The sequence below is a fragment of the Miniopterus schreibersii genome (assembly GCF_964146895.1).
Source record: "Miniopterus schreibersii genome assembly, chromosome: 3".
Classification (NCBI taxonomy): Eukaryota; Metazoa; Chordata; class Mammalia; order Chiroptera; family Miniopteridae; genus Miniopterus; species Miniopterus schreibersii.
Window position 1 is genome coordinate 93,906,048 of NC_138103.1, and position 16,703 is coordinate 93,922,750.

At 37.7% G+C, this 16,703-nt stretch overlaps 1 protein-coding gene and 1 pseudogene across 5 annotated transcripts in view; one reads left to right on the plus strand and one right to left on the minus strand.

Annotated features, from left to right (window-relative positions):
• The first annotated feature begins 4,821 nt into the window (after positions 1-4,821).
• On the plus strand, positions 4,822-5,373 carry LOC308554240 (large ribosomal subunit protein uL22 pseudogene; annotated as a pseudogene). Its single transcript has one exon. The product of its transcript is annotated as a large ribosomal subunit protein uL22 pseudogene (transcript).
• Positions 5,374-8,188: 2,815 nt separating this feature from the next.
• ZFR (zinc finger RNA binding protein) overlaps positions 8,189-16,703 on the minus strand; it is a 69,662-nt gene continuing 61,147 nt past the window's right edge. For all 4 annotated transcript variants that reach the window (XR_013998372.1, XR_013998373.1, XM_081131234.1 and 1 more), the window contains 3 exons: positions 11,287-11,398; positions 11,084-11,181; positions 8,189-9,698 (listed from right to left, as the gene is read on the minus strand). Coding sequence is in view for 2 of the 4 variants with exons in the window: in XM_081131234.1 (XP_080987360.1) it covers positions 9,519-9,698; positions 11,084-11,181; positions 11,287-11,398 (390 nt within the window). In the remaining 2 variants the exon portion in view is untranslated. The remainder of the gene's footprint in view (positions 9,699-11,083; positions 11,182-11,286; positions 11,399-16,703) is intronic.

Sequence of the window (16,703 nt, forward strand, 5' to 3'; positions counted from 1 at the left end):
TTATCTTCTTGGACCCCAATTTTCTTGCCTGCAGACATGAGTGTTATGAGGATTATAATGGCATCTACCTCATAGAATTGTTGTGAGGATTAAATAAGTTAGTAAATATAAAATGTTTAGAGTGTTGGCACATAAGGAATTCAGTGATTAAAGCGGAACAGTATGCAGAGTTGGCTAACATTTGTGTAAAAGGGATGGAAATAAAGGCTGCATACACCTAGCTCTTTATGTTTGCCTAGAACACCTTTGGCTAGATACAGAGGAACTATGGCATGAGTTGTTTTTAGAGGGGGAAACTGGGTGTTTGGAGGAATGAGTGAAAGACGAGTTTTTACAGATGAAGTGATTAATAAGTACAGATTTGTAGTTGCAAAATAGTCATGGGGATGTAAAGTACAGCATAGGGAATATAATCAACAATATCTTAATAACTATGTATGATGACAGGTGGGTACTTGAAATATCGGGGGAACACTTTGTAAAGTATATGACTGTCTAACCACTATGCTGTACATCTGAAACTAATACAAAATAATATTGAATGCAAACTACAATTGAAAAATAAAATTTAAAAAAGAAAGAAGAGCTTTTACTTTTACTTTTTCTTTTACCTTTGGATTTTGAACCATGAGAATTGTTACCTCGTTCAACAATAAATAAAATTCACAGACACACACATATCTATCTCATGTAGTTTTTTTTTTTAATTGAGGCAAAATTCACATAAGGTAAAATTAGCCATTTGAAAGTGAACAATTAAAATACATTGGATTTTAGTTTAAGAGTGAGACCCTTTAATAAGACCTTGTCATTTTTTTCTGCCCCTGCTTATCTTGGCATTCGTCCCCACCCATTAGGGTCTACTCCCAATGCCACCACCTCTTTGACATCTTCCTTAGAGACTGTTGGAACCATCCTGGACCCTTCTGAATTCCGAAGCATCCAGAATCTGTATGCTATGCCTTGAACGTGTCTTGGAATCGCTGCAGTAGGTCCACGTCTTTGTCTCCTCCCCTAGAGCTATGCCTAAAGCTTCTCAGGGTCAGAGGAGGCCCTCTTGTACCTCTTGATATTCCCTAGAGCATTGTTCTCCGTGCTTTGAAGAGATTATCGGATGGATGGATGGATGGATGGATGGATGGATGGATGGATGGGCCTTCAAACCTGACTGAATCCTGGACACTTCTGAGCCCTGGAAGCCTATGAGATAAGGAAACTGTGCCCTCTACAGGACTATTTAAAAAGTGGTGAGCCAGGAAGGTATTCTCAAGCACAGGTTGGGTACAGGATAAAGAAAAGTAATAAAAGAGGAGGCGGGACTGTTCCTTCCTGTCCTTCACCAGGCCTCCCCTGGGCACACTTGCCGGGCCCACAAGCGCATGAAGCATGTGCTAGAGACTTGGCTTGAGTCAGCTGTGTGCCACCCCGAGAGGCTGTAGAACTGCTCCTGGAGCTGGACAAAAAACCATTTTGGAGAGCCTGGGGGTGGAGGGTAGGGAAGTCACAAGGCCCAGAGAAGTAAAACAACTTGTCCAATCTGATCTCTGAACATGAATTCCAATGCACTGCAGTCTGACGTAATCTGGTTCTTTCTGAGCGTTGTCACTTCGAGTCTTCTAAGGCAGTCACAGTCCATTTCAGAGCTTCCTTCTGTTTGCTCCCCTACTCTCTGGGCTGGCACAAAGCCCCAGCCAGGCCTGGGGTGGGAGCGGGGCAAGGTGCCAGCTTCCTGACTTGGTCCCATTGCTTGTCCTCTGTGTTTCTGGGCAGGAAGGTGCCACCTTGGGGCCTGCAGTCACTCTGTTCTCCCAGCTGGCTGGCGATTCCTCAGAGATTCGGCGGAGTTCTCATCCCTGGGCTGGTTTGTGCCATTTCCCCTGCTAAGCAGCCTCCCAGCTGCACCTTGGCGCTCTCTCTTACTGCTTTCTAGGTCTCTCTCAGGGGCCATGGAAAACCGGGTCATTTCCAACCCCCTTGGGAGGCACAGAAGAGGCAAGGGGCTTTTGCAAGTTCTCGAAAGGCTTCAAGTACTGTGTGCCTAGGAGCAGGAGCAGGGAGAGTATCTGCAGGGCTACCACACTCCAAAAGTCCCAGATGGGGTCAGACTCAGGCCCACTCATCTCAGTTCCCATAAATGACAGGGAAACTATGAGGCAGGGGACAAATATAGGGACACTACCTGCTTCTCACTCCCCGAATTCAGCTTTCTTCCCAACTTAGACACCTGGTGTGTGTGTGTGTGTGTGTGTGTGTGTGTGTGTGTGTCTGGAGTGGGAGGATGGAACCAGCAGGCAGAAAAACCTGTTATTTTGGTTGGTTTCCCATTTCAAATTTCTCTTGACTCATTCCAGGATAACAGCAGTCAAGATCTGGAGCCTGATTCAGAGATGACCTCCAGGAGAGAGGAATGAGAAAAGCTGGTTGATGTCTCAAATTATTAAGACTGACGTAACTCAGTGCTCTCTGTGCCACGCAATCATCTGCAGGCTCAGTATCGCAAAATAAAAGTAATGTGCTATTCCTTCTTGAATTTTTCCTGAGATCGAAGCATCCGGTTTAAATCGTAAAACTTCTGGTAGTCCAGAGCTGGCTGGGGAAGAGCGAGGGGCCTGGCATCCAGGTTGTTTATTCTCTAATTTGAAGGGAAGCGGCACTGGGAGGATCCTCTCTTCCAAGTTTTGCTTGGGGCTGAATCTGGTTAGAAAATCTGTCACAATGGCGAGAGGGCACCTCTTTTCCACAGTTTGGAGCCTGATGATGATCTCAGAAGAGGAAGAAGGAAGCCGCTGCTGTCAGAAGGGCAGGGGAACCTTCTGAAATAAAAACAGGCCAAGCACGCCTCCCCACGGGGATACTCGATCTTGGCTCACGGTGCCGCCTGGCCTGTTTTGAGCTTGGCGAGCCCATTCCCACTCCCTGAAAACCTGAAAGGCTTATTGTTCAGGTGGCTGTAACAGAACAAACAGAGGCTGTGAAAGACCCACTGTTTTATGTTTTAAATACTCCTCTGTCCCCAGGTTAAAATGGATTCAAAATTATTTTTTAAAAACCCTTTTCGTCCAAAGGCAAAAAGAGAACTCAAGGAATGGAAGTGGCTGAGCTGCAAAGAAACATCTCCTTAGTTTTTACAGAGTAACCTTCCTGCAGCCCCGGTGCTGATCAGCCATTCCCCGTTCCCTCCAGAACACTGGTGTCTATTCACCATTCATTCACCTGGTCTCGGGGGCGGATTCTGAGGGCAGCCAAGTAAAGCGCCAAACGAGTCCACCTCAGGCTCTGCAAATATCTTATGCAAGTTTAAGGAGTCTGAAAAGAAGTTTTATGGCTCAGCTCCACTGGAGGCCCAGAAAGAGGGGGGTGGGGGTAGGGACAATCCAGCCATTCTCTCAGCCCATGTGAGACATCAACTGAAGGGAAAATACTAAGAAACTTAAACTGGAACCACATAAGGTCAGAAAAGTAATCAATTAATTTTCAGAAAAAACTCTTTCTGCTTGACTTTTTTCCTGGTCTCCTCGTAGGCCATGGGGACACCTTCCCCCATCCCCAAAGAAAGGCTCTGTCACTCTTGGTCAATAAAGGAGCCCCCCCGCCCAGGCCTATGAGGCTGACCTCAGAGGGAACAGGACGTGCACCAGGTGGAGGTGGGAGCGAGTGCTCTGCTCTGCGGCTGACACTGTGCGTTCCAGTACAGGGAACAACAGGTCGAGAGACTGGAAGAACAGGCTAGAACTGCAGTTTGTGGGGCCCTGAACACCATGCTAAGGATTTGGGAATTTCTCCTTAAGGTCGGTGGAGATATTGGAGGGTTTTCACCCCATTTTTTCTTTTTTTAAAAAATTTACCTTTATTGTTGAAAGTATTACAGATATCCCCATTTCTTTTTAAAGAATTATTATGCTGTAATTAAGAATTATTTGGTAGTTATTTATCATTATGTGATAAACATTATAAAAACAGATTAGCAAACCTCCTAATCAGATAGAAATAAGAGCCCCCAAATGAACAAGCCATAATCATACTCCACAGAGCTAACTACTGGAAACATTTTGGAGAATGGTCTCTCTCTATAGGCTTATTAAAACAAAAATGGATAATACTTTACACGTGGTTTTATAATCTGATTTTTTTCACTAAACATTATAAAATAAATGTCTTTATGTATTATTCTACTACATAGTTATTTTCAATGTTTTCCCAACAGAACATTCCTGAGGGAGCTGACGCCCTCTCATGAGTAACAGGGGTTGAGTAACTAAGATTTTTAAGGATGGGCACTCCCCTTTAGAATTACTGGTCTCTAATACCATTTAGATAGTTGAGCTGTATTTATTGGACATTTCAATTGTTTCTAATCTCACACACTTGCCAATAATGCTTCAGTAAAAAGATTTGAATTTATAGTTTTGTATACTTACCTGATTAAATTCTTTAAAATAAAGTCTTTGAAATTCAGTTGCTGGGTCAAAGACTCTCCCCTCTTTATCTGTAATTTTTATATTTAAAAAACAAGGTCGGTCATTCTGATGTCAACTGAGCTAGTGCCCCTTGCTTTTCGATCTTGGTATTACTAGTTCAGACCTGATTATTTTCAATCTTTATAACCTTTGTCAACCTGCTGACAAAAAGTCTATTACCTTGCTTTTTAAATTTGTATCTATTTGATCACTAAGGTTAAATTTTTTCATATGGCTATTGGCCATTTATACTTCAAGAATATATACTTCTTTTGAGAATTGTCCATCCATGTACATTGCTCATTTGCCCTTTTAAAGAAATGATTTTCTTCTGCCCTTATGCAACCTAAAGTGACCTCTGAAAATGGCTCACTATTCACTTGACCCAGAAAACCCCACAAAATCGTGCAAATCAAAAGGTTCAAATCTTTGTGTTCACTTTAAAAATACTCGTGAAAGTGCCCAGGCCATCCAAGGGTATGCGTATCCGAAAAGCCAGCAAGTATGTGAAGGATGTCACTTTACAGAAGCAATGCATGCCATTCTGTCACTACAATGGTAGAGTTAGTAGGTGTGCCCAGGCCAAACAGTGGGACTGGATGCAGGGTTGGTGGCCGCAAAAAGAATGCTAAATTTTTGCTGCACATGCTTAAAAATGCAGAGAGTTATGATGAACTTAAAGAGTTTAGATGGAGATTATCTGGTCATTGAGCACATTCAGGTGAACAAAGCTCCCAATATGAGTGCAGAGCTTAGAGCACATGGGCAGATTAACCCACACGAGCTCCCCTTGCCACATGGAGATGATCCTACTGAAAAAGAGCAGATTGTTCCTAAGCCAGGAGAGGAGGCTGCACAGAAGCAAAAGACATCCCAGAAGAAACTGGAGAAACAAAAACGTATGGACTCAGAGTAAATTCTGCAAAAAATGCTAATGCAAAAAGTTTTTATCTTATTACCAAAGTACTCCATGTTTATTGTAAAAACATCTGAATCAGTTGAAAAAGCCATCCACAATCTTGTAACCCAGAGATAACCAATGTCAATAGTTTTTTTTCTCTTCAATTTATTGATTTTTAGAGAGGAAGAGGAGGGGAGAGAGGGAGAGAGATCCATGTGAGAAACACTGATTGGTTGCCTCCCGCACACGCCCTGACAGGGGACTGAACCCACAACCTAGGGATGTGCCCTGACCTGGAGTCGAACTCACCCCCTTTTGGTGTATGGGACGACACCAACCAAATGAGCCACACTGGCAAGGGCCCAATGTGTATAATGGTTCTGAGTAAGGACTTTTCCTATGCATGTGCATGCATATGTAGATGCATGTATTGCAAAAATGGACTTACACAGATACGGGTTTTACACGTATTTGTGAACGCCTCAGCTTGCTGATAAGTACATAGCTACATCATTTGGAATGATTCATGGATGCTCCATTTTTTTCAACTTTTGACCATTTGGTAGTAAATCTTTATGTCAGTGTCCACTTCTTTTCTTAGTGGAATCAGATTGAAGTGATTTCCACATCTTTATTAACCAGCTTTGGCTTTCTCAGTTTCCCTTTAAACTTTATTCTAGGATACAGTTTTATATTTTTATTTTAAAGTAAAATTCATATTGATTTTCATGTATTGAACCAGCCTTGCATCCTGAAGATAAAGTCCACTTGGTTGTGGCATGTTTTTATCTGGTTTGGTATCAGGGTAATGTTGGCTTTACAAAATAACTGGGGTTGAGCCCTGGAAAAAATTATGAAATTATTCATAAACAACTTTACGGGGTCACATATTCTATCTCCTCCTCCTCCCTCTCCCCAATCTGCCCAGTATGCCCCAGTTCCCCAGGACTCTCCTTTTTCATCCTGACCAGAAATCTGGGGCTTTGATTACCACACCCTGCCATACTCTTCCATGGCTTGTGCTCACATCCAAGGCTAAGCACTGAGTTTCCCTCTGGAGGGAGAAATATGGCAAACTTTGTTTGATGACACTTCATTTGTGATCTTCTCCGGTCTCCCTGCCTCTAATTACATTTCAGAGTCCTCAAATTGCTGCTCTAAGCATTTTATCCAGATTTTATCGTTGCATTCAGAGGGAGAGGCAGGGAAGAGGGTGTTACTTCATCTTATGCAGAACTGAAACTCATACATTGGGTTTCAATGAATAATTTAGTTGCAGCTCCCTTTCTACTTTACCATATACTAAGCCCTCTCTTTTCATCTCTTTTGATGCACACTAAGATTTCTTAAAAAGAAAAAAAACTAAGAACTTATGCAATTAAGAATTTTGCTATCTAGAAAGTCTTACTTTCCGTTTAGCCCATCTTTGTTGTCAACTCCCACAGCCTTTTCTTCTGTATCTAACCAAAGAGCAGACAGGACAGGCAGGCTGCTCCAATGTTACAAGATTTTCAGGAGATAGGTTCTGGTCTCTACTCTGAAATAAAGGACTCTTTAAAGCTGTAGCTTGCTTGAATTTCAGGCCTCCTTTCTGACATTTCTCTGGAAACAGTCAATGAAGGAAGTGCAAGTGTTTCTTTATGACTGTCCTTTACATTAAACGTGCATAACATCAATTATACTAGTGTAGGAAACACCTGATCACAGGACTGAAGAATTTTGGAATTCAAAGTAGTTGGAGGTTCTCTGTGCCTCAGTTTAAGAGATGTAGCTGTACTCTAAAACTGGGAGAGTTCATGGGCAAAATGGCCAGCATAGGAGATGTAATACAACTAAATGCCCACAGGGTCAGCCTGGTAGGCAAAACAGGGAACACGGGAGAAGGCTGTGGTCAACTGTCCAGAGAGAGGAAGGATGAGGGAAAGAGACAGAAACATCAATGATGGAAGAGTCATTGATCGGCTGCCTCCTGCACGCCCCCCGCTGGGGATTAAGCCCGCAACCCGGGATGTGCCCTGACCAGGAATCAAACCTCGATCTCCTGGATCCTAGGCCGAGGCTCAACTGCTGAGCCTCAAAATTACCCTCTAGAGGGAGTGGCTACTACACTCAGCTTTAGCTAATTATCATGTAGTAACACACGTCCTGTGTCATCAGATCTGTCAATTTTTCAAGAGAAGTCAAATTAGGATTTTTGTGTGTGAAATCTTTAGTACTGGCTCAGTTTCTAACAGAGTTTGGGCCAAATAACACGTAGCTACATCCTGGATATAGTACACAGGTTATCCTTTCTGGCTTCTGGCTCAAGTGAAAAGGTTAAAATGCAGAGCAAAGGACATGGGATTCTCTTTATTTTCCCATCCTCACTTAACCACTGACCTTAGAAGGAGATACAGCTTTGTAAGTTCTTTAGAATAAAGGGTGAGAAAGACTGATGGGGAAGCTTTTGGAGTAGACCAAATTTGGGATACTTAAATTCTACTTGCATGCCATGTCTTGAGCATTTAAATTCTACAGAGGGCTGGTTAAAAACACATCTGTAGGAGATACATGGCATAAAGATTAAAAGCTCAGGCTTTTAAGCCCAGAACTCTCCAAGTATGCAGCTCTCTGATGACCTGACCCTATTCAAGAGACTATACTGAACCAATACAGTACTGAAAATTATAAAATTTTCTGCAAGTTATGTGCTCAGGCAACAAACATTTGTCAAGAATAACAAGATGTAACTACCCAATACTTTTAAATATGGTTTTACTAGAGCATAAGTCATTTCAAAGCAAAAGTAGTTTATGTCAATTATAACATATAATACATTTAAGTCATAATATGAATTTAAGTTTTTATTTGTGTATTTCACTGTAGTGCTGTGACAACAAACTGACACTGTGTACCAGAGCATACACACACCAACAGCAAGGTGTAACTTTCATTACACCACTGCTAGAATATTTAGCTTTTCGTAGGACACATAAGCATGTAAGATGGCCACACCAAATAATTTTCTGGGGTTTTTTTCCCTTAGATAATCTTAATTTTTTTAAAATCAGTAATACTTTTATCAATCTCACTGTTAATAGAACTGTAAATTATCTGGGTGATAGGGTATGGGGGCAGGGGGAAGAAATCATTCAATTGTGTTACACTGTAATAGTCGCTAGAGTAATCTCACACACACCAACAAGGAACTGTCGTCATAATTAAGGGCTAGTTACTGTTGTTAGTTGCACAATGATAAAGTTCTTTTCAAAATATTGGTTAGCCCACTTATAGTATGAAAAAATGCCCTCTCCACTTATGCAGAAGAAAAAAATATTCAGAAAGTTATTTTTGGCCTTGCTATGTCAAAAAGTCAACTGTACAAAGATCTACGTGTCAAACCTAAAATTATAATTTTAAAAGTCTATTAAAAACAAAAATGTCATGCATTTTTATTAATTATGCAGAGGCTTTAAAACTGTTGCAAGACCATATAGTATATATTAGCTTTTATACTGCTAATGCACAACTAACAGCAAACTTGATTAGATGAACAGAAATCTGTCTTAATTACACCTTTATATATCACACTAGAGAGACAAATGCCACAAGATCTGCAGAAACATTCAGTTCTGAGCACTTAAATGGCAGGGTAACTTTTTGAGTTGTAATCCATCACATACAGAATAACAAAATAAAAGGAAAAAATTCCGCAGCCTCACATTACAAGAAAATGTACTGCTATAAAATATTAAGGAGTAAAGGATATCATCTATAACACAAACAACTAGTGTCAAAAAACAAACAAAACCTCTAAATAAAATCTCAAAATACACATAGCAACTGAAGCACAAATACTGCATTAAATACAGTAAAGATTTAATAAGACTAATTAATAAAAGACACAAAAATAGGAGGAACTAGGGCAATGAGTAAATAAAACCAAAATAATGGGGGGGAAATCTGAACCATTGTTTCCCCCCTAGTTGGAGCACAATTTTTGGGGGGTGTCTTTCCATTCATATAACACCTAACACTGTACATGAAGATTTTAATGTCACAGAAAAACTTGGTTCTCCCATGAAATTCTTGATAAATTTTTTGTAGACATTATTATGAGTGAAAAACAGCCAATGAATGGGCACCTATTATTTTTAACACTGCAGATTTACAGAAACTTTTTAAAAGTTATCATAATCTTTTTTGTCTTTTTTCCCCTCAGCTTCAAATCCATCAACTCCATCACTATCCCTTCTTCGTTTCCTGTTGTTGTGGATGTTAAAACGTTGGCTCATTTGGGGTAATGGGTCCATGCCTAGAACTTTGTGTATCTGGCGGAATGCAAGGAGTCTCAATGCAAACTGCAACAAAAAGAGTCAGAATTTAGAATTAATTTTAAAAACCAAAATAATAATTCTTATTAGGTTTATACCTCCATATGTAAAAAAGCCTGTTTAATGAAAGAAATACCTTGAAACTAATTCACCCACCCAGTCAACGACTGAGGAACATTTGGGATGTTTCCACTTTCTCGCTATTATGCATAGTGCTGTTATGTACATTCATGTACAAGTTTTTGTGTGGCACGTTTTCAGTTCTCTTGGGTATATACCTAGGAGCGAAACTTTTTCAAAATGGCTGCTGTTTAGACTATTTTTAGCCCCTCTGTATTTTCTTAAGCTGAGATAATACATTTAGTACATTTCTGACATTAAAAAGAAAAGCTATAGCAGTTTTAGATTAATTTTTTCATTCATTCATTCATTCATTCATTCATTCGGTTCACATATTTTTTCCTTTTCCATAATTCTTCTTCTAATAGGACTTATAGCTGATAATGATGACGACAACAGCCAACATAAAGCTGGACAGTGAAGGCTGATAGGGAAAAAATTAATTCATTGGAAACATGGTGTTGGAGGAGAGCTCTATGGATACCTTGGAGCACCAGAAAGATAAGTAAGTGGGTCCCAGAGCAAATTAAGCCTGAAACACCACTGGAGGCAAAATTGACAAAACTGAAGGTGTCCTAATTTGGGTGCACATGAGGAGGCAAGAGGGAGAGAAAGACAAAATAAGAGATGGACTGATTCCATAAAAGAAGCCATAGGCATGAGCTTACAAGAGCTAAGCTGGACTGTTGAGGACAGGACACTGTGGACATCACTTACTCACACAGTTACCAGGAGTCAGAGCTGACTCAATGGCACATAACACACACATTATAGTTACACATACTAACTCGTTTAATCCTCCTAACAACCCTGCCTGAGACAGATGCTGCTTTTATCCCCATTTTACAGATGAGATGGCAGAGCTTGTATTCAAACCCAGGGAGTCTTGACTCCAGGGCCCACGCTTTTAATTGCCACATTAAACAGAGAGGAGAGGCTAAATTACAACAATAATTACCATAAACCACACAGCACACCACTTCTATACAACCAGGTGACATAGTTTCTCTACTGATTTTGATATATAACCTAATACTCAGATTTAATGAGACACTGAAAATACTTTTTTATTTTTATATTTATATAATACACTTAAACACACACACAGTTAACATAGTAAAATTCCAGATTATATTAGTGAATATAGTTTAAGTTATAATCTCTTTAGGGGCTTATTAAAGCAGAAGAATGAATACTATACAGTATTTCTTCTAAAGGACAACTATAAAAAACAAAACCTTAATTAAAGGCAGTGACTCAACAAAGCTTTGGGATTAAGAACACACTTTTACCTGTGCACTGGATGTGATGTCCTCACGCTGCTGGTCAGTCATTGTTGCCAAGGTATCAAAAGGATCCTTCTCACAAGGATCCAGAAGTCCAGGACTACCTAAAGCAATCACCACAGTGAGAGAAAAAATTAGTTTTTTGTAAAAGAAAAGAGAGTTTTTATTCAATTATCAAACACAAGCATTAAAAATGAAGTAAAACTTACCTTTCAGAATAATTCCTGAAGAAATGCACTCAAACACTCTTCTTAGTGCATCTCCAGGGCTCTGAGGACTAGAAGCACTACTGATTGCTTTCTCTACTAGTAACTCCATAGCCTAAAAATAAAAACATAAAAAATGTGTTTAACAGCTTACAGACCAAACACCAGAATGACAAACTACTTAATAAAAATTAAAAATTTCAAACACAGAAAAAGTACATAGAACAAATCACAAAAACAGAAAATAAAATTGCATGTAATGGAAAAAAATTAAGTAAAACAATAAAAACAACTCATAAGGCAATATATAATTTATTTTTTAAAAAGATTTTTTAACTTCTTCTCAGAAATTTTTTATTGATTAATTTTAGAGAGAAAGAGGATGAGAGGAAGTGAGGGAAGGAGAAAGAGACAACAACCTATTGTTCCACTTATTTATGCAGTCACTGGTTGATTCTTGAATGTGCCCTTACATGGAATTAAACCTTTAACATTGGCATATAGGAATGACACTCTAACCAACTGAGCTACCTAGTGAGGGCTACAATTTATTCTTAATAAAGAAAAACATAAAATAATTAGGGTTTTTTTTTTTTTATTGTTTAAATAACTGCTATCCTTTCCTATTAAAAAAGGACAGTCCTTAAAATTCTTTAGATATTTAGGGCTCACATACATTTATTCTGTTATCATAACAGGGAGTTACAGGAGACCAATCTTCTACTAAGTAGAGAAGATTTTTGTTTTTTCTTTACAATGTACATTATCTAAATTTTCATTTAATTCACAACTGAACTTCAATTATCCTTGAGAAAAATACAAATTATGCTTTCATTGTAAATTATATTTGAGAGACTTAAAATCTAAACTAATGAATAAAAGACAAAAGTCAAAATATAGATTTAGAAAGCAGATAACCCAGAATTATTCTGAAGGGCCTATTAGAAAATCTGATTTCATTTAGATTTTAAAAATTGAGATATAATTCCCATGATAATATTCCCTTTTAAAGTTTACAATTCAGTGGATTTTAGTATACTTACAAGTTGTCCAACCATAACCACTATCTAATTCCAGAACACATTAATCACCCACAAGAGAAACTCCTTACCCATTAGTAGTCATTCCCCAGTCTCCCTTTCCTCCATCTCCCTGGCAATGACTAAATCACTTTCTATTTCTATAGATTTGTCTGTTCTGGATATTTCATACAAATGAAGCCATGTAAAATGTGGCCTTTTCTGTCTGGCTTCCTTCACTTTGCATAATGTTTAAGGTTCACCCATACTGTAGCTTTTACCTTACATTTTAAATAAGACCACCAATAACAAGTCAAAGAAAGTAAATAGACTAGAAATACAATAAAATCCCGAAAATAATATTGAAGCTGAAAATACCTTAGTGAGAATCCATTTTTAGTTGCCTGCTTAAAAAGCTCATAGATTTAATCAGAGGTAAAAAACTATGTCAAGTTATTCACGCCAAAGCCATTACTCAGATGTTTTAAATAAGAATTTTAAAATGTTTGGACACGTGAAGACTGTAGTCCCAAATAAATTAGGAATAAATTATAAGAGAGATGGGAATTTAAAGTGACACATTAAAGAGTGCACATCAACAGTAGTAAAAAAATGTCTGCTGGCAGTATGAGAGATTGGGGAAAAAAATTAAAATGAATGTTCATAACGATAAATGTAAATCAAACTAAAAAAAAAAAAAAAATCAGGATATTCAGTTTACCCAGTTCAAGAATGCAGAAGATACTCAAGACATTTTAAAAGGGGTTTCATTTAAAAATTTCAGTGCTTTGTAAGGAATCAGCTTCAGTTTTCCATACAATTCTATGAATGTGTAATAAATATTTCTTTACCAAATAAATCAAGTATTATTTTAAGATGTCCAACAGACTGTGAAATCCTGAGGGATAAGGTCAATGTAATATTTTGAACCCCTCTGCTTAGCATAAATGGCCAGCATACAGAAAATATTTGATAAATATTTGTGAAATGGAATACTTTTGGAAAGAAAGTAAAAATAATTCTGCTGACAAAAGAAACCAAGGGTAATAAGCAAATTACTTACTGATGTTGAGCTTAAATATAAAACTGAAGTAATAAAATATGCCACTTTCCATAAATACCTAAACTTTTACTAAGTACCTTTAGAGAATGTTAAGAGAAAAATAAGTATTAAATAATCACCTATAATCTGTATGTCAAGATAGAGAATATGTTTCAAGTAATTCAAAGCCTTTTCAGCCCAGCTGGGGTGGCTCAGTGGTTGAGCATCGATCGACCCATGAACCAAGAGGTCACTGGCTCAATTCCCGTCAGGGCATATGCCTGGGTTTCGGGCTCAGTCCCCAGTGGGGGGTGTTCAGGAGGCAGCCAACTGATGTTTCTCTCTCTCTCCCCCCCTGCCTAAAATCAGTAACAAACATGTAAAAAAAAAAAAAAGAAAGCTTTTTCAAAATCTGCTTATTGGGAATTTGTGGGAAGTGGGAATTTGTGATTTCTACTTGCATACAAAGGTAGATAGAAACTAAGACTCAAGAGAGAAATTAATTATTTACGGAAAACAATAAGTCAATATATTTAGACATACAATGAAACTAAAAAAATCTGACCTCTGAGAAAATTTGCTATGAAGCAAGCAATTTAAAAATATGTTTTCTATAGAACAGGGTAATTCTCCAAGCAGATATCTACAGTTAGAAAAGCAACAGCAGTAGAATATATGTGGTTTTTAAACTCTGAAATATATATGTTAAAAAGTAAAAGTACAACATCAAAGATGAAGAATTAAATTAGGGAAATGATATTTAGGCTGTAATGTAAAGGATCTTGGTGGCTTAAGTTATTTAAAGAGAAAAGCTCTGCATATTAAATGATTTGAAATCAATGATTGCAATATTTGTTTTAAAAAACAGTCATGAAGCATGTATTATCCTCAGTACTATTAACAACAATAATGCTTACTAAATTAAATGGCAGGCACACTGCTAAGCACTTTAAATGCATGATTTCATTTAATGTACATAACTAGATGTTATTATACTACAATTTTAAAGATTAAAAAAAGAAAACAAAGAGGTTAAGTAGTTTGTCTAAAGTCATACAATTATAAGGTAAAAAGACTAGGATTTGAACCCAGGTCTGATTCAAATCTTGTTTTTTTTAACTACAGCTATATTTCAATAAATATCCTTTTCTAGTTCTCGTAGAGGTCAAAAGTCATAAAAAAAAACCCTACAAAACCACCCACAAAAGCCGGTGAGATTGTGGTGACACAGGTATTTTCATTTGGTAGGAATATAAACTGGTAAAACTTTTTTTTAGCACACAACTGGCAAGCTCAAAGGCACATACCAGCAATGTCAATACTAGAGATTTACAATAGGGCTTTTATACTTAAATGAATGCATTAAAATATTCAGTGCAACTGTTTATCTGTAACCAACTGGAAACAAAAGAAATATTTAACACTAGGAATTCTGGTTAAATAACAGTAATAGGAGCAGTTATCTTCTTCACCATTGTAACTTATTATACACTAAGCACTGTCTGAGCCTTTCCAGACCCAGTTTTAATCATCACAATCACTGTTAGGAGACAGATATGACTATTATTCCTATTTTACAAATAAAGATGTTTATGTTATTAAAGTAGGACTTTATGAGTACCATTACAACAAGTTATTGTATATACAAAAATCATTTCTATATTCCAGCTGACACAGGGTAATATTGATACATGCACAACAGACTTTCATTCCTAAATCCATTTGTAGGATGTTATTTATATTTGTGTATTATATTGATACACAGCACCTTATTTTATACTCAACAATTCTTCACAAAAACTGTCAAGTCTTGCGGGGGAAAAAGAGTTTATTCATAACTATTGGTGATTTGGGAGTGCGTGGGTAGGTACTTAGTTTTAGTTAAGGGACAGTTAAGTGCTGAGTTACTACTATTTTTAAGCTAAAGTGAGTGAGATGTAAGCAAAGAGAATGTTAGTTATTTGTCCTGAGTTATCAGTGTGCTATCATTTAAAAACTCTTCATTGGTTCTAAAAGTGACACACAAGAACTCTCTTGCTATAAGCCACCACCACTAAGTCTAAATTATTTGTATCTATCTAAAACACTCTTGAAAAACCAGTAAAATATTTGTAAAGAAATGTTAAATCACATATTTCAGTTGCTGTTTGGACAGAAAGTATAATTACGATATTTCTCTCAGCCTATTCTTTGATAACTGTTCTTTCACATTTGACAGATCATTCTTAAAAACAAACAAAAAAAGTGAGGCCCTCGCCGGGTAGCTCAGTTGGTTGGAGCATCGTCCAAATATGCAAGGTTGCGGGTTTGATCCCTGGCTAGGGCACATAAAAGAAACAACCAATGAATGCATAAATAAATGGAACAACAACAACAAAACAAACAAGAGAACAAGTGAGGTAAAATTCACATAACATAAAATTAACTATTTTAAAGTGAATAACTCAGTGGCATTTAGTACATTCCCTGTTTCACAACCACCACCTCGGTCTAGTTCAAAACATTTCCATCACTTCAAAGTAAAGTTCCTTACACCCAGTAATAAGTTTCTCCCCACTCCCTCCTTCCCCAAGCCTATAGCAACCCCCAATTTGCATTCTGTCTCTATGGATGTCTACTCTGAATATTTCATACAAATGCAATCATATAATGTATGATTTTTTTGTGTCTGGCTTCATTCACATTTTGGAGGTTCATCCATGTTGTGACAGACCTTTCTTTTCTTTTGTAAAATATTCCTCACTGTAATATATACTGTTTAGAAATACACAATAAACATTCAAAAATTAACTATTGCTTTTTTGTAAGTTACAGCAGGTATACTATTTTAAAGGAGGTTTAGATACTACAAAACAATTCTGATGTCAAACCAACCTTACACTAGGAACGCTACCTGTATTTACTTCATCACCATGGATTTAGGACAAAAAGAACAACTAATTTGAAGGCAGAGTACTACTTTCAGTACTCATCAGTGGTCAAAGAAGAGCTTAAAAGCAGGCATTGTTACTTAAGATTTATTCAGATAAAGTAACCTGAATGCTAAAGTAAAACTGAAGATTTATGATTAAGAAATATGTTACAACACACACACCTACTGCCACCCAAGCAAAACTGTAACAGCTTCAACCAAAAAGAGGAAAAGGCCAGTGAAAGAACATTTCCAAGAAACTGAGTGGCTTGGCCAACTCTCCACATAGCTCCTCATTTGGCTTTCTAGAGAGAAGACGTGGGTGGTGTTGGCAGTTGACTGAAAAAAATAAAAAAAAATTTCACCAAGAACTTCCCAACTCGGAGAGGTATAAAAAGTCATGTTGTAGGTAGTCTCAAGAGAATTTTCCTAAATGTAAAACCCCCCT